Below are 19,494 nucleotides of genomic sequence, written 5' to 3'. Positions count from 1 at the left end.
AGCTAGGGAAGTATATAAGGAAAACAACAAACACAACAAAACTTTAGTAACCTAGTTCGATGACACAACATCTACATCTGGAGGCCTTAGGCCCATGATAAGAGATTATTTTGCTCGTGTAGTAATTGACCATTACAAAGTTATGACCTAAGGTACAACACTCTAAACATAGATCACTGTACTGACCATGAAATGACTTAAACATCAGAATTATATTGTACATGCAATTACAATTGTCATAACATTAATAAGATCACTTCCCCTTAATCAATATTCACGTGCAAATATTCATAGCTTGAAGCATCCTTGAATAGCTTTTTGATCTCTTATACTTAGCATGCAGTATCGTAACACATATGTTCTAGAAAAGCGCACACTGAAACTTACCACCGTTCAGAATATATCAACAAGCACACATAATGAAGAAGAATCTTTTTCTATCAACACCCAAAAAAACAACCATTCATCATTCAAATAATCTGAAAGAACTATGCACTGAGAATAACAAACCAAATCGTCTGAGAATGATGGGATATCACAACAAACAGCCGAACAGTCTCAACAACCAAATCTAAAATCTAAAATAATAAATAGATATAATAAAGGAAGTGGGACGACAATGTAACAAAAACTTCCTCTTAGATGGTGCCAAGTAGCCAAGAAGTGGGCAATCCATCATTGTTGAGCTAGCCTTTTTTTTTTTATTGATTTCACTTGATTCCTCCTTGTCTGAGTTTTTTTCTTCAGTTGGACAGCTATCATTGAGATGATGTTCAACTCGCAAACTTTTTACCAAATATAAGATTTGTAATTCCCATAGCAGGTCAAATGGAGCGGCTTAGTTTGATGGATATCAAACTTGAACATTGATGGAAGGTGTAAAAATTGACAAATTATTTAAGAGGTTAAAAATAAGGTTTTTCTTTTACATTGAGGGCAGATTAGTAATTATGCCTAATGGCATAATTGAAATTATATCAATCTTCTTCTTTTCTTTTAGGTCAACAAGAAAAGGACAAGAAAAAAAAGAAAGAGAGGGGGCAGCCGATTTTTGTCTGAAGACAGAAAAACATCACAGATAGAGAGAGAGAGAGAGTGATGGCTTAAGACGGCGTAAGCTTGATCGGCGCGGCGGCGAGATTTTTTCCGACAACAGGTCGGTCTTCACAGCGAGAGGCGGCGTCGGTTCTTTCGGGTATCGTCGAAGGTGTTTTCGGTGGTCTGCGGCGTCGGGTTTTTCGGGGTGTTGTTTCGGCATCTCTTCAGCGTCGGTTTCTGGGTTTATTCCGACGGGCAGCGTTGGTCTGTAAGCGGCGGTCGACGGTCAGCGTCGTTCTTTGTGGGGTCAGCTCAGCGGGTCTTAGTTTTTCAGTTCAGCTAGCATCCGTGGGTCTCTCATTCTTGATTGATGGTATATTTTGAGTTTGCCTCTTAATTACAGATTGTTGATTTGTAAATTTCTGTAATTGTTCTTCACATTTGCTCTAAATAAAATCCTCCAAACTGATTCTCAAAGTGGATGTAGACCAAATTGGTCGAACCACTATATATCGTTGCGTTCTTGCTCCTTTATTGTTCTCTGATTTATTCTCAATTGTGCATTCTGAATTAACATGTTTAGTTTCACAATCTGAATTGGTAAAGAAAGTATAACAGAAGGATTGAATGGTTAGCAATTCTTTTGTGATGGGCATAAGAATACAATTGCTTGTGAGGTATATTTTTTCATGATCTTTCCCTGTGTGCTAAGCTCTGATACCATGTAAAACTTTTGTATACACTCACTGCAAATTCATGTATACAACAGATGTTGCTATTTAACTAGCACGGTGGAACTTATATTGAAAGAAATAAAATGAACTACGAAAGAAAAGAAGTAAAACATTAAAATATATACGAAAAGTGTGATGAGGAGATTCACTGAGTAATCTCCAAATTAATCACCGAGAGATATGGGTTCTTGGACAAAAAAAAAAAAAAAAAAAAAAAAGGTATTGTGCATTAAGATTTCTTGAATCAAATCACCAAATCTATAGGTGATTGCTCAAGCCCATCTTATTAATCCTTTCACTAATTGCACAAATTTTGGGTTTTGTAGTCTTGCATTAATTTGCTTCCAACGGTACACTTTGCTTGTTGTCTTGACATAGGGTCTTCTACATAGTTTTCCATATGTTATTTTTATATAGTAAAACAAAGGTGAAGTATAAAAATTTTAACATCAAAATCAAACATGCCAAATAACGTTAACAACTTTAGGGATAATGATAAAATGTATAATAATTTTAAAAATTACAAATATAGCAAAATTGATTTATGATATTATTCTATTTCTAATAAACTCTTATAAACTATCCATGATAAACTAATATTATTTACGATATGATTTACCAGCGATAGACTTCCATCATATTAATAGATTTTTATCGACTTTTCTATATTTATAATTTTTTTAAAATATTGGTACATCTAATATTTTGAATCTAATTATTATAATTTCAAGACTACGTCCCTTGACAAGTGTAATCACTTTTCATAAGCATTATTTATTATTTCTAAGTTATAGATAAATAGAAGTTCAATAAGCACAACTAAGATATTCATTTTGTTTTTAAGAATGCAAATGACAAGCAAACAAAATAACATACTCGTTGAGATTTAGGAAAGATCTGATTGATCATTTTATATATATCATAAATAATATAAATCATACAAATTAAAGCATATCAATGATAACAACGAGACCTAATGGACTCGAGATTTTAATATAAATTCATATAGAAATAACCAAATGGAATATTCTTTCGATCTTAGTAATATAGTAATAGTAATAATAATAGTATGACATAAAAAAAGATGGACATGAGTTCCATCGATCACCTTTCACTCAATTAAATCCCCTTCACATGTGAGCACCTCCATGGCAACACTTGAAGCTAATACCAGTCTCCATGAAACGAGGACACTCAGGACAATTGACAATCATCGGAATCCATCCGCTAAATCCAGGTAGAATTACTCGATCACATTGATGACTTTTTAGAGCCAATTCATTGAAGTGGTCTCTGAACACATCAGGGAAAGCCTTTATCCTCAAATTTTGCTTCCATTTGGGGAACTCTTCAAGTAATTTCAATATCAAAATCCCACGGCCAACCAGCACTGGGGCTGATCCTACAGTTAGAACAACCCAACCATCTTCATTTTGGTATGATATCAATCTTAAAATGTCTTCGGTTGTTTCACTTGCACTTGACCCTATTATTTGGCTCTTGACTACAAAATAACCCCATTGTGTTGTCCAAAAACGAGCCATGAGTGATGGATCATCTTCTCCTATTGCATCTTTTCCAATACGTACGATCTCAAATGAACCTCCATCCATTATCAAAGGATCACTTCTCAAAATTTCAGCCCTCTCTTCAAACTCTTGGATCCACTTTGAGTCTTTTCCTCCATAGAACAGGATGCTTTTCTCTTGCCTGATCTGTTTGAAAGAGTGAAAAAAGACATCAATACAACCCAGATAACAAATAGAAACAACCAAAATAGAACAGAGAAGGCTAAATTATTTATAAAGAAAAATACCCCTGTCAACTGTTTCCGTAATACAGTTGGTGGTTGGTCGTTGAAATGGTTACAATATCAAGATTTTGAATGAAATATAGAATTTAGGAATGTATATATGGTGGTGGGCTTGACTAGGTAGTGATCCAATTTTCCATTTATTGAGTATGCCACATTGGTAATAAAATACTTGGATCAATAGCTACAACTTTTAGTCGATAGGTTTTTTGAGATGGAACCTCTTGTTAAGTGCAAATGAACATTGAATGATATGAAAAATAATTGGAATCTGATCTTAAAATACGAACTCAAAAGATACATAATTGTTATCATTTGGTTTTGAGATAGAAATCTCATCTTATCTAATAAATGCCACATAATATCCTAAATAAATTATATATAAACACACATAGGGAGAGAGGGATGTAGTCTTCAAATATAATAAAATGAATTAAATTATTTCCTAATACAACAAAATATCATTGAATAGATACTACATTAATTGCTAGACTATTACCGATAAATGGTGATAAATATTTCTGAATTGCTATTAATTAATTGTCTATACTGATAGATACGACTATGAAATTTTATTATCTCTATATAATTATTTTCAAGTTCTTGCAAATTAAAATATTTTTTTCTATATATATAAGGGTGGCTTTGAAATATTTATAAAAGAAAAGGTCAGAAGTTAAAAGGGACATTTCAAGGTATTTTTATAATTTAACTAGGAAGGAATTAAAAAATGTATACATACCCAATTTTGAAGTCTTGGTTGGTGAGTGAATTTGAGGAGAGTGGAATCAGGCCAACTTTTTCTTAGCAAAGCCTTGGCTCTATCATTTGTAAAATCAATTGCTTCAGTTCCCCAAACTCGAATTAGATGAATTGCATTTGAAAATACCACTTTAGATTGTGGGTTTAATACCACAACTAATGGATCCTCTCTAAGTTGCCATTTTTCTTCAATATATCTCATCCCAGATATCTTTGTAGTAAACTCTACTGAATGCCATTTCATTATAGATCGCAAATATTCATATCTCTTTCGATCTTCTTCTTGATAAGGCTCTGCTATTATTGGAATCCAAACTATCTCATATTTTGCGTTTCTAGTCTTCAATTCACTGTAAACTTGATGAATAGCCTTTAGATCATCATTGGAGATATCCAACCCAGAAATTACCAATATCACGTTCTTTCCCGACAAACTTTCCTGAACAGTAACCTGCAAAAAATGCATCAATTTTGCACTAGGTTAATATTGATCAACCCAAAAGTTTAATTAGAGGAGAAAATGAACGTTCGTGGAGGTATGCAAATCTTCTATTCTAATACCATAATAAATCACTATATTTTTTTAAAAAAAAAAAAAAAAAAGAAAAAAAAAAGAAACTAAAGGGTGATGGAATAAGTAGATATACTGAAATATGTTAACTAGATTGACACATTCACTTAAAACAATTCATTGTCAACAATATGAAAGAAAATAGAGAATAAAATATAGAATAAGTACAAAGTAGGATACGAGTACTATATATGTATTGACTTAGTTGAAATATCTTGTGCTCCTTCGATCTGTTTGTTCTTCCTCTTGTTTATCGTTAAAAGATGAATTAAGTACGAAGTAAAAGGTAGAGTAGAGTTCAAGTACAACAAAAAAGTTGCAAACAGATAGTGTAATTAATTAAGATAATTTTAAGTATTTCAACAGTTTTAACAACATAACCTCTTGATAAAACACATAATTTTCGTATTTAAAAATGAACATAGGTTTTTATATCATTACTTTTTCAAGAAGCTGCAATCATATAATAAGTTATGAAATCGAAGAGAGAGACCTGTTTTAAAGAAGAGCCATCAAAAAGGGGTTTGGTTTCAGGTTTGCCACTTAGCAGCTTGGGAAGTACCAATGTAATGTCAGTATGATAATGTTCAATGTGATCAACCAACCATCGGTACAGATCAACCTCCTCTGCCATAAAGAAAAACACAACAACGCAATTTAGTGTTATTTTTTTAATTAGCCCAATTCGTATACATTATTAACAATCAAAATTAATAACAATAATAACTAAAAGGAAATTAATTAGAATCATTTGACCATGTTGTTCTCGGATGGCGATTAGATGCTTTTCAAGCACAGCCAGTACAATGGCCATTTTTTCAGATAATTCATTCAAATATCTCTGTGGCTGATTCCTGAAAAAATCATAGTCACAATGAATTAAATCTGTTGTTGAAATACAAACTTGATTTTAGATCTTAAGTATTATGATCCATTCCAAACAAAAACCCAATATCTAGAAGTTTTAAGTATTGTATTATATATACTAACATATCAAATTTCACCATTTTTTTAATCGAAGAAATTCATTTTTTTCAATTGTATTGAATACCTGATAAACTTTTAGGCTATAATACTATAAAAGAAATCACAGGGTAGATCACAACGATTGTAAATGTGACATTACGTAACATTAAAAGAAAAAAAGTGATAATTGGAAAAGTAAGAATAAAGTACTTACTCAGTTTCACTGAGGTAGGTGGAGAGCTCAATTCTAGCTGCCACAATAGTGTGTATGACCCAATAAGTAATCAACGGGATTTGACGAAGAGCAGAAGGCAATTCAGGAAGTTCCTTTGCATCATATTTAGAAAATTCTTTAATCTCATTCATGTGTTTGATTGCTTGTAAGCAGCTTTGAATTAGACTTTTAGGGTTGAGAACTACTTGTCGATACCGAAGTGAGTCTAGGTGCTTCTTCAAAGACGCCACTCTTTTTATAATTGCCAAAGATTTTGCTAATGGATCAACATGAGAATAATGGTGAAGATGCCATAAATCTCCATAATCAGTTGCAAAGGCTATCAAAGTGAGAACTGCTTTGGCTTCCCATGGATAATTTGCTAATATTTCAAAGATTTGTAGTGTGGTCTCGTGTGCTTTTTCTATACCCGGAGCCTTGCATGACAACTGAGGATATAATAGCTCAACTTTCAATTGCATGTGTAATTTAAATTTTGATCAAAAACTAAAATAAAATTTAATTTATTGTTTCTTTATACAATGTAATCCTTTTTTATATATTTTTTTCTAAATCATGTTTGTTAACTAAGACTTGAGTTGATATCCATATTTAATTTTTGAAATTAAACCGAGATATAGGTTTTTAAAAACTAATATGTTTTAAAACTTACCTATAATAAGAAATTAAAGGCAATAATACATTTTGTCAAATTTGTAAATGAAGGAGTACCAGAAATTTCATATTAATAAACAAAGAAGGTCATATTTGGTAACTGTTTGATATTTTGTTTTCAGAATATTTAGGTTAAAAAGTTTCTACAATTTTGTTATCTAATTATTTATTACTGTTAAACCAAACAAAATTCCAAAACGTCTAAAATAAGTAGTATCCAAAAATGTATGTGCTTAGAGTTTAGCTAAGAGTTGTATTTCTTTAAAAAAAATTGAAAAAAATAAGTGAAAATAATATAGGTATACATACATTCACACATATACTTGCCAATCAGTGCAAAAGAATTCTTGAAATGTGGGAAAACAATTTTTTCCAACAAGAAAAAAAGGTTAAATGCATGAAATTTTTAAAGATTTAAAAGAAAAATCAACAAATAAACAAATTACTAGATTACTAGATTGCTAGGATTACAATCAAATAACAAGTTAAAATAAGAAAATGACTTTAAATAACTAAACTTTAGGATATTTATGAATATAACACAATTTTAGAATTTATTAATAACAGACCTTCGATGAAATTGATGGATAGATTTATCAATTTATCAATTTTACTATTTTTTATTAATATCTTAGTTCATTAGGTTATATTTTTGAAAATAACTCAATAGAACAATATTTTTTTTCTAAACTATATATGACCTCGCTGGAGATACGATGAAGAATACAAAGTGGAGGCTCGATCACAACGTTACTGGTTGTCAAAGCTGCATCAGGATGTACCAAACGTCCCTCAATTCCCTATATATATTCACACAAAACAACAATAATCTATCACAACAAAAAAAAAAAAAAAAAAAAAAAAAACATGATCAACTTTGTGCACAACATAGAAATATAATGTTGTATATTTTTACCCGATGGACATTATCAGTAATTTGATCAGCAATTCCTATGATGTTCTCAATAACTGATATATAACTAGAAAGATCAATTTTGGTTGTATCATCATCACGATGTTTGGCGTAAATGTGGCCGGTTACAAGATCGTCGGAGTAATGTCTCGTGCTCAACTCCACCTTAGGGTTGGTTGATTGCTTAGAATGCAGCAATGGCATAGGTGCAGTGGTGGGTGCCTTAAGTGAAGTGGCCATGGCTTTGGGTGTAGAGAGAGAGATAGAAAATGAAAATAGAAGAAGGAAAGGAGAAAAGGTTTGAATAGGTTTAATTTGTTTGTGTTCAGAATTGGGAATTGTTAGGCATTTATTTATGCACATTGAAATCTTCAAGGAAGAGAAAATAAAAGGCAAAGGAGTGTGAAAAGGACATTAATGTATTCTTCTTGTCTTAAAGAAAAGAATGTGAAGTTGTAGATTTAAAGCTTTAATTAAACACATGTCCATCTTACTTCTTTCTTGTCTCAATATATATACCTCTGCCACTTTTTCTTGTTTTTTTTCCATCTTCTTTTATTTTAGGTTAAAAAACAATTTTTGTCCAATAATCTATGATAACTTGGCAGAGAGTTTGAATGCAAATTATTCTAACTAAAACATAGTTTGTCTTTATGTTTTTTTAGATATGTGTTTGATTGCAGATTTAAAAATTCAGGTCTAATTTAAAAAATAATTGTTTAAAATGTGTTAAATACTACATAAACTAGTTATAGTTACTAATATTTGGTTGACAATAAGTTATTATTAATTTATTTATGAATATGATTTTTTTAAAAAAATTAAATAATTATTATTTTGTAATATCATGATACATATTATACATATTTGCAAAAGACGAATCAAGTTTATAATATGACATATTGTATTTCTAAATGATTTTTTTCTTTGTTTAATATAATTCTACTCTTTAAAATTTAAAATTTAAAATTCAAAATTCAAAATCTAGATACAATGAAATATAAATATATTGTTTTCAAAATATGAAACGTTTAAGATCACATAATTCATAAATAGTTTTCAAAATGTAGAATAAGGGTTATCTCTCAAACAAATATTTGTTGAATTAAGTAAATATGAAAATATGAAATAAAATATGGATTCCAAAAGAAAAGGCTCTTTGATCCTTAAACCTTAAAGATATAACAATTTAATCATCTTATTTTCAAATTTGTAACAATTAAGTTTATAATGTGCAAAAATTTACATTAATTTGATGATCAAAACTAAATTGTTATAAATATTAAATTCATGGTAGATAATAAATTTGAAGGATTAAATTGTTATAAAATTAAAAAGATAGTGATTAAATTGTTCGCGGTGGTATGAAAGTTTGGAATAAAATAATTTTTAATCTTATAAAAGTAAAGTTTGCTTAAGGTTAATTGACAGGAATCCCATCTCTAATGGTTGTATTGAAAAAGAAAACAGTGAAATTAATTTTATGCTATGAGACGAATATGCTTCCCAATGATTAAAACTCAAAAGCCATGATTTTGGGTTTTGTTTTCTTAATACAACGTCACAATCACAAAAGCCTGAGTGTGAAATTAATTGAATCTATAAATATTAAGGAAAAGAAGAATACAATTTTACTTGGTTTGTGTTAAAGGTTTAAAATATCCATTTTGGGATAACCGTCAAGGTCTTCCTTCTCACGCAATTTCAATGAAAATATCCTTAAATGTTGATTTCGATACATATTTATGCAAAAATTATAATAACAAAAAATTCAAAAAGAAAATGGTTAATAAACATTTTATTATTTTTAAATATAATAAAATTATTGTTACTGATTTGATGATATTTTTATGTTTTGAGAGTTTTTCCATGGTACAATAATTTTTATTGATTCACTTTTTCATGTCGATATCGAATCAATGAAAATGTAGAAATAACAATAAAATTATTGACATATCCATGAAACTTTAATATTTTTATTTATTAATGAAACTTTAATACTGTTTTATTAAAAATTAAGCTTATATATAAGTAAGTGTTATAATTATTGTTATTATTGTTATTACTTAAGAGCAGGTGTATCTAACAGAGTATGCCATAAGTTACACAGTTTGTTGGAATAAAATGAATAATAACATCAATTAGAATAAACAAAAGAAAATCAAGAGATATAAGACTCGACTTACCTCTAGCCCGTTTTGGAATAAACTTTGTATCTCCCATGTGCTTATTTGAATATATATTAGGGATAACGAGGGTGTTAAAAGGGAGCTCACATAATGGGATGCTTAGATGCACTTACTAATCCTTATTGGTATTCTTTTTGAAAAAAAAAAAAAAAAAAGACATTAAGTCTTTAATAAGAAATTTTGGAACCAATTACAAATTGTCATGTCATTTACTAAATTAATTGCATTTGGATTAATTAAAAGTTGACATATGTCTCAAATTAAATCTAAAGACATTAGTTAATTCTAATGATGTTACATGTCTTTATTATGACAATTTGATCAAATTAATTATTTTTTGTTCAATTAAATATTATTTCCTTAGGTTAAAATTCAATTGAGCTAAAAAAAATTAATAAGTTTAATTTAAGGGTAATTATAATAGGTAGCAATTTTTAGAATAATTATTAAGTATGTAGCAATATTTTAAAAAAATTGTAAATATAGCAAAATCTATCAGTGATACACTTCTATCGTTGATAGACTCTTATGGTTTATCAGTGATAGACCAACATTTGCTACATGGTCTATCAGTGATAGACTCCTATCATTGATAGATTTTGACAGATTTTGCTATATTTGCAATTTTTTTAAAATGTTGCTATATACTTAATTATTTTGAATATAATTGCTAAATTTGCAACTATCCCTTAATTTAATTTAGACCAAAGTTAAATATGATCTATATCCATGTGATTGAGCTCATGGATCTGGTCCATGGACCAACTAGGCCCAAGTCCATAAAAGTCTACTAGGGAACTTTATAAATAGAGGAGTTCTCTTCATTTGTGGGGTCGAAAAATTTTTACTACAAAAAATTCTCCCAAAGACTCCCCAACTCCTAAAGTCAACCACCCTCAATGATAAGCAAATAATTGGCATTGATTAGCTATAACATAGAATGAGTAACTTTCAAGCTAAATTTTCTGCTTTTAATGATGAGTTGAAACTTCAACTGTCACTTAGATACCTAAGGGTCATAATGAATCTATAAATTCATATTCATTCGCATATTTAATGCATTTATAGATTCATTCACATCTTTAATATGTATTTTATTTAATGGTATGTACTTTCATTTGTTATGGTAGTTGAAAGGGCATAAAATTAAATGTTATGTAATTTCATATAACTTTTGATATTAGTATAAATAGGGTTATAGTTTTCACATTTTGAAAAAAAAAATTAAATTTGAAAGAAATTTTTTCATAGAGTGTTTCTCTCAAGCTTTATGTTTTCCTTTGTATTCTTGTGTTAGAATGCATACTTAGGACTTTCAATCTAGTTTGATCAATTAGACTATGGAGAGTTCAAATTCTTGATGTTACGAACAAGTTCTCCTTTCTTCTTGATCTTTGATCAATCTTTCCAAGCCAAATATGTTTAGCTTTCTTCGGGTTGTTAACTAATTATTTAATCGGGATTATTCTTATTACTGTTGTGGGGGTTCACCTAGGATAAGGGGTGTTCTCAAACATGATTGAGGTAGTTCTATTTATCACTTGGTATCACAGCTTTAGCTCTAAACAAATTATATCCTTTCCTTATTGTTTTTTTATTCATCTTTGTTTTCTTATCAAATATCAATATATCCATCTTTTCTTGTGACCTTTCATCTTCTTTTTGTTTCTTCATCTTTCAAATTATATGCTGGAAAAGTTTTAAAAAAGTGACTTCTCATCTTCTCTTTGTTTTCATATTTATTGTGCTAGCTGAATTTCTTTTGAATAAAAAATCCTTTCCTTTCTCATTTTTTTTAAAGGAAAACTTTGAAATTTTGTGACTTTCACATTCTAAGCAAGCTAGATTGAAATCTTTTTGCATGATTTTCATAAAAGTACAGCAAAAAATTTGCATAAGTTTGAGATTTAGAAATCTTATGCAGCATAAAAGAAGGAATCGTTGTGCTACCCACAATAATGATGATAATTTTTGGAAGGATATTGGAGAAAGTTTTGTTGAGTTACATAAATCTATGAATTACATAACTCAATTAAATGAAAAATTGAAGTTGCAAGAGCAAACAAGGAAGAATCAAATCGCACCATCTATTGCAAGTCAAGTAGATTGTCCAATTTTTGAAGATGACCAACCAAATCAAGATGAGAGAAATGATCCATCTGCTAAAAAGGAAGGTTTCAATGAAGGGGTCTTTAAGATAAATGAGAGTGATCATCAAAGTTTTCGTGTATCAATCTGTAAACATGCAAAATAAACGATTTAGTATTCATAATTGCCATGTGATGGTAGTAATGCCTTGCATGAGAATGACAGTGTAGCTATGCTAATGAAATTTAAAACGTACACAGCTTATTGAGCTTAAGGGTATTTAAAAGAACCTTACAGGACATAGGAAATTTGCTATCTTAACTTTATCGGCTTCATCAACTTCTTGCTTAGTTGCATCACACAGCTGTTGAACCTTCTCTGAGTCTAACCCTGTGATACTAACCATAGCAGTTTTTACACTATCAACAGCTGCCTGAAGGGAGTGGTGTTGTTGGTGTGTGGTTGCTGTAGTTTCCAGCTTCGTGGGAACAAGTAAATTTTAAAAATGGTGGCAGCTGTGAAGTTGTGTGAAACATTAAGTGTGGGAGAGGCAGAATGAAAGAGTACAGCATGAAATACAAATTTGTTTCCCAAATCAACCTCCAACCCATCTCTTTGTTACCCTATTTGATTTTTCCATTCTCTAAAAAATTCTATATAAATTTATTAAACACTTCTCAGCTGCCTTTGTCGTTCGACTACGTCAAGAAACAGTCATTAAAGATTTTTTCTTTCTTCTAAAAAAAATATCAATTTGTTTTATTCAAATTCTAAGTTAAGGTCATTTTCTTAGAAACGTCGATAGAATTTGTTTATTTAAAAATAAAATCGATTTAATTATGCTCATGTTGAATGGACTAATACCAATAATTAACATATAATTGGGGAACTATCAACAAAGTTTATTTCTTTATGAGTAATTAAGTAAGTCATCGACACGATAAAATTATTTCAAAGCAAAGGGTGATGACGACTCACTTTTTTTGTTTCTGAAATTCTCATCCTATAGTCGTATATATTCCCGAAATTTATACTTATGATTTTTTTCATTTTTTCTCATTGAAACTCCTAGTTGACTGATATCTGATATATCTCAATAATGTCATTTATATATGTTGGTAAAGTGAATGAAATTTATTAACAATAAATCAGGTTGGGATGGACTACACCAATTAATTAACAAACTAGCTAGAGGATACTTTTAATCATGGAAAATTTCATTAAATCACAAAACTTTTGAAAATATTACAAATATAATCAAATATCACAATCTTTTTATGATAATTCTATAAAAATAAAAAAAAAAAATCTCAGAGAAGACGGAATAGTACAAGATAAAGCACCTGACTTATAACAGTTGAATCTAGTTTCTCCTTTGGCCCATTTATGCAGACATCGAGAAGATCCGACCTGCAAAGAAAGACTAAGTAACATTATACTGCATGGCAATCATTCCATTAACTGATCATCTGAGATGAGTATCAAGACAACTCTCAATGTATGATTGACCTTGAACAGGTCAATGCAAGGACTAATGAAAAATGGAGGAATACTAATAGGAAACATACCTTAAAATATCATTTGCTCTCTTGAACAAGTCAGCTGCAGCAGGAACACTTTGAGATTTCTTTCTATGCCCATAGCTTTTGCACCCTGACCAGTGAAGAATTGAAAAAGATTCATAAAAGATTCAAGGGAATGGCCTCGACCCACTTTAAGAAATAATTTGTTGCTGCAATGATATAAGAATGTCCTGCTAATGATTTTGGCGTAATAAGACCAACCAGATCAAGTCCTCAAGCCTTGAACGGCCAGAAAGCCACAATTGGATGTAGAGGCTCTAAAGGTTGATGTATGAAGTTTGTATGGTATTGACAAGCTTGACACTTCTTTGCATAGTTTATTGAATCTTGAACAATCTTTGGCTAATAATAGCCCATTCTTCTCAACTAAAATTGAAGCTTTAGTTTCGATTGATGTGCTCCACAGACACCTGCATGCGCTTCCTTATTGACCCTTCCTTTCCAAGACATCAAAGAAAGAGTCCTTCAAGAGAACGACGATATAAGGTTCCTTTGTAATAAATAAAGTGTGTAGCTCTTCTTCGTGCCTCAGTTTTATCCAAGAATCATTTGGAAGCTTTCCATGTTCAAGATACTCTATGATGGGTTAACGTCAATCTTCTTCATCAATCAAATGAGATGTCGTCACGTTCGCTTCCTGACATTCTGACACAATTGGAGGCATAATCCATCTTTGACAAGGTGGTATATTTAGAGTTACGTCATCCGACATCGTCAAAGCAGTTGCCAAATTTTCCAATGTCCGCCCTCTTGTTTTTTGTTCTAGGGACATGCTCCAGTATCACACTGTCAAACCTTTCTATCAATTGTCGAGCATAAGCGAAGTATGGCTTCAAGTCTTCATGTTTCTCATCATACTGAAGCGAGAGCTGATTGATTATCAACTTTGAATCACCATAAATTTCTATGAATAATACTTCAATCTCCAATGCCATTTGAAGGCCAATTATCAAGGCCTGATATTCAGCCACATTGTTCGAGCATAGTTCAGCAAGCACAAAGCTATAAGGCAACACATGTTTCTCAGAAGAAATAAGAATGATGCTTGCTCCCACACAACTTCTTCGCGTTACACCATCAAAATACATAGTCTAAGCTTCCATAACTTTCGTGAAGAAAACTTCATCGCCTGGAAAGTCTTCACAGTATTTCCAATCTGAAGGAATTGGGTGGTCTGCCAAAAAGTCTGCTAGCGCTTATCCTTTTATCGCCTTTTGGGGAATATAAACAATGTCATATTGCTGGAGTACAACCGCCCATTTGGCTAAGTGTTCAAAGATAATCGACCTAGACAAAACATACTTTATAGGGTCCACCTTTGCTACTAGATGAACCATGAAGGCCTGCATATAATACCTTAACTTATCGATGGAAAAGAAAAGTGCAAGGCATATTTTCTTAATAGTAAACTTCGACCTCAACTAAGGTTCTACTTAGATAGTAAAGAGCACGTTCCTTTCCCTTCTCCTCCTCTTGTGCCAACAATGCGCCTAGAGACCTTTCCTGTGCAGCAATGTACAATATTAATGGCTTGCCAGGTACTGGAGCTCTTAATACTAGAGGATTAAGCAAGTATTTCTTTATGCTATCAAAAATATTCTGACAAGCCTCATCTCACACAAAATTTTCTTCTTTTCTCATCAACTTTTGAAAAGGTTGACACCGACTGGGCAGGTTGGAGATGAACCTTCGAATGTAAGTCAATCATCCCTGAACATTTCTTAGGTCATGCAAACTCTTTAACCTTGGCATCTTATGAATGGCATCAATCTTGGACCGGTCTATTTCGATCCCTCAATACCTTACAATGAAGCCAAGAAACTTTCCTGAAGTCACACCGAACGCGCATTTGAAAGAGTTCATCCTTAGCTGATATTTTTGCAAGCGGTCAAACACAACTTTTAGATTCTTTAAATGGTCTTATCGTCTCTTGAATTTGATCACAAGGTCATCAACATAGCACTCAACATACTTATGTAGCTTATCATCAAATACTTTTTGCATAGCATATTGATAAGTGGCACCCAATTTTTCAATCCAAAGGGCATCACCTTGTAACAATATATTCCCTTTGGAGTTTTGAAAACTGTCATTTCTTCATCTGAAAGGGCCATTCATATTTGGTTATATCCAAACGGCCCATCATAAAAGACAGCACCTCGTGTCCAATAGTTACATCAACCATGATTTCTGTGATGGGCAAAGGAAAATCATCCTTAGTGCATGCCTTATTCAGGTCACAAAAGTCTACACAAATGCGAAGCTGGCCGTTCTTTTTTCTGACAGGGACAAAGTTTGCTATCCTTGTTAGATATTTGCCCTCACAAATGAATCATGCTTCAATCAACTTGTTGACTTCACCTCGATCTGGGGAATAAGCTCTGGTCGAAAACGTCGTTGTGCTTGCTTAACCGGTCGAGACCCTGGTTTGATTGCAAGATGATCGAATGCTACTTTTAGATCAAGTTGTGGCATCTCCTTGGACCAAGCAAAAAATGTCCCTGTATTCTATGAGCAAACTCATGTACTTACCCTCCTCTTCACTAAAGAGAGATGCACTGATGAAAGTTGGACGTAGTTCTTCTATTGTACCAAGGTTTACCTCTTTTAGCTCATGTACGATAGATTGGCCACCATCCTCTAAATTTTGTGGGACATCTTTTGCGTCTTCTTTAAAAGTTTCAATCTCTGATTCGTCAATAATGGTGATGTGATGTCATGAGGTTTCACCTTCTCCTTGTTCTGAGCCTTCCTTTCCAAGATTAGTTAATATAATATCGTGTCTTTTCACCTTCAACAAACATTGACATGTATATTGAGAGTAACAAAAAATTTTCTTTTCATTCAAGAATGAACCTTGCTACGAATTTCTCCCTCTCCCTTTGCCTCTCAAGGAAACTCCTTACCATGAAAATTCTCGACGTCTGTATCCTTAGTTTGACACCAAACTAACGCGCGAGATGTTGATTCCTTCTTTGTATCTATGCTAGAACCAGTCTTGACATGTGGGGCCTCCATCCCCAAGGCAAATAAAAGTTAAAATATGGGGTGTTTGTACATTTTTCTTTTTAGACATGCTTAGCCATTCAAAGGCTGATGGTGTTGTAGTCGTCGAGGCTTGACATGTGCTTTTCTCTTTTCTAAAGGTCGTAGTTAGCTTTTCAAATGTCGATCGTCAGTCAAGACTAGATGTTCACTGGTGACCTTTTCTTTTTGTCTCTATCATGCTTAGTCTTTCAAATATTAGGGTGCGTGAAACATGCGGTCTAATTCGATCAAATATTGAGGTTCTCTGATGCCTCGCCTTTTCTAGACTTAAAGGTTCCTGTACTTTTATGTGGTTCCCTGATTGCAAGTGATTTCAACTGTAAATTATCTTCTCTGTTTACAAGATGAATTTCTATAGGCATGGCTTCTGAGCTATTTTCATTCTTCAAATAAAACTTTGCATCTGGAAAGTGAGACTCAGCCTTTGAGAACGGGTTAGAGTCGGCTTCAACCTTCTTTACGCCATCTTGATAAAATTTAACCAATAATGTAGTGTCGAAGTTATTGCTCCATTTCTATGAATCCAAGGACGACCGAGTAACAACTTATAAGTGGTCCTTGAGTCTATAACATGAAAGAATGCAGTAGCCTTTAGGTCGCCAATTTTGAGTTCCAAGCGTATCATACATATTACTCTTTAGCAACCCTAGTCGACTTTCTTTTCTTTCGACGGGTCACAACGATCCACCCATCATCGTCCTCTTCAATCGATCTTTCTTTTCCTTGAGAATCCTCAGGTGCAACTTCCTGATAGAATTGGAAAACTATAAGCTCAAAGGTCTCGAACTGGACCAAGCTTTTCCTTTGCTCAAAAATCAATCTTGACGAATGAGCCTCTAACATTATCGTCAATGCAGCATGGTTTGTTTGAGTTACCTCCACCAAGTCTAGCTTAGTCTTTTTCTCACGAGCTAACCTTAGAATTAGCTCCTTTAATACAAAACATTTCTCTATTGGGTGACTGATGACCCAAAGATACTTGCAGTAGTTGGGATCATCTACCTTTCCTGCTTGCTCAGGTCGCTTACATTCCGACAGCTGGATCAGCTGCTTCTCTAGTAGTTGCTCTAGCATGTCTGCAATATTTGAATCAGGAAATGGGTAAACTTTTTCCTGTCTTTATTTTAAAGTCAGACGTAGTCTCTTACTTCTAGCATCCTTATTTTCAACTTTGACTTCTTTTCTTTTGGAAAACTTCAGTGGGGTTGAGTTTACAACCGTAGATTCCTTCACGCTGCTCTTCAATATCTTTTTAGCACCCTTTGTTTCTTTCTTATTTTTTCTTACTTTAGGAACAGAAAAATCTTTAGCTCCTCTATCGGTGATGCTCAACTTCATATCATGAGCATAAGTTCCTAACAACCATATCACGAGTTGGAGAACTTCAGTTGAGTCGTATTTACAACCATAGTTTATTCCTTGCAGAATGTAGAAGAGTCCCCAGTGCATACCTTGGATGCACATTTTTACGGTTGATAGTTCGGTGAGTCGATATTTGTAGTCAAGACTCAAAGGCCTCCATCGGTTGATGTAGTTGATGACTAGTTCTCCCTTTCGTTATTTCGTCTTTGTAAGCTCCATCATGCTTATGGTACATCTGGTGTTGTAGAAATGGTTGAGGAACTCCTTTTCTAGCTATTCCCAGCTGCCAATGACTTTTGACTCTAGATCGGTGTACCACTCAAAAGCATTTCCTTTCAGGCTTTGAACGAACTGCCTGACAAGCTGGTCTCCTCTTGATCCTGCATTCTCGCATGTTTTGACGAAGTGGGCGATGTGCTACTTTGGGTTGCCCTTTCCATCGAACTACTGGAATTTTGGAGGTTGGTACCCAAGTGGCATTCTCAAGTTATTGATTCTCTTGATGTACAACTTAGAGTACATGAAAGAAGTTTGCGGCGGTCCTCTATACTGAGCTCTAATGGTAATCGTGATCATATCATGTAGCTGTTGAACTAAGAGAGAAGCAACAGAAGCTGATTCTTGTTGTGCTTGAGTTTTCTTGCACCACAATCTTCCCTTTACCACTAGCTTTAACAACAATTTGACTCAACTCAGCAGTTTCACGAATCCGCATCTACTCGTTCAAAGCTATGATCTCGTGGTCTTGTTCCTCCACAACCTTCATCGAGATGTTAATTTTTCTCTTCACCTCTACCATGGCATCCTTGATCGATATCTCAGCCATCATGACGACATCACGTCAGGTATGCTTCCTTCTTTGACTTGCTAAAGGAAAAATCAAAATTATCGTACAAAGGATTTTCCTTGATGACAATCTCAACTTTAGGAGACTTTATCAATTGCTTAAGAATACTCTACGCGATGTCAAAACCTTGATCCTGCTCCTAGGTGATTCCCTTAGAACGACTGCGGATGATAGGTCACGTGTAAGTGTTGCTTGCAACAGCAGATTTGGATGCAGCCTTCTTTGATGCCATTGATTTTCTTGTAGATTTGGACGACGAGAGAGAGATGAGAGGTAGAGATGTCCCACTGGACATGCCAATTTTTTCACACGAGATTTATGAAGAAATTTGATTCGTAGAGTTTGAACTTGTGTTGAAGTTGTATTTATGTTGATTTTATGCGATGTGGTTTGATCTCTAGATTTTGATCCTCTGATTCTCTCTCGATTGGACGCTTACGCTTGATTTGAGGAAGCAAGTGTAGCATATGATATTCTTGAAGTTGAAGTCTTGGTAGAAAGCTTAATTTTTTAGGGTGGTCAACTTCAAGAATTGGGGAGTCTTCTAGCTCTTTGGGAGAATTCTCTCAAGACCTTTTGGAGTAAAAAATTTCCAACCCCACAAATGAAGAGAACTCACTCTATTTATAGAGTTCCCTGGTGGACGTTTATGGATTTAGGCTTAGTTGGTTCATGGATCAGACTTATAGGC

The 19,494-nt window shown here is 32.9% G+C and overlaps 1 protein-coding gene across 1 annotated transcript; it reads right to left on the bottom strand.

Moving 5' to 3' along the window:
• Positions 1-2,657: 2,657 nt before the first annotated feature.
• LOC103502848 (protein SIEVE ELEMENT OCCLUSION B-like) lies at positions 2,658-7,998 on the bottom strand. The gene is made up of 7 exons (XM_008466964.3): positions 7,690-7,998; positions 7,475-7,573; positions 6,099-6,547; positions 5,675-5,772; positions 5,412-5,545; positions 4,328-4,798; positions 2,658-3,487 (listed from the first exon to the last, which is right to left on the bottom strand). Exons 1-7 carry the CDS (start codon positions 7,924-7,926, stop codon positions 2,903-2,905), a joined length of 2,073 nt encoding a protein of 690 aa, XP_008465186.3. The 5' UTR covers positions 7,927-7,998; the 3' UTR covers positions 2,658-2,902.
• Positions 7,999-19,494: the final 11,496 nt, after the last annotated feature.

The sequence above is a fragment of the Cucumis melo genome, chromosome 5, assembly GCF_025177605.1.
Source record: "Cucumis melo cultivar AY chromosome 5, USDA_Cmelo_AY_1.0, whole genome shotgun sequence".
In the NCBI taxonomy this organism is placed as follows: Eukaryota; Viridiplantae; Streptophyta; class Magnoliopsida; order Cucurbitales; family Cucurbitaceae; genus Cucumis; species Cucumis melo.
Note: the sequence above shows the minus strand (reverse complement) of the source record. Positions and strands in the feature narration are given on the sequence as shown.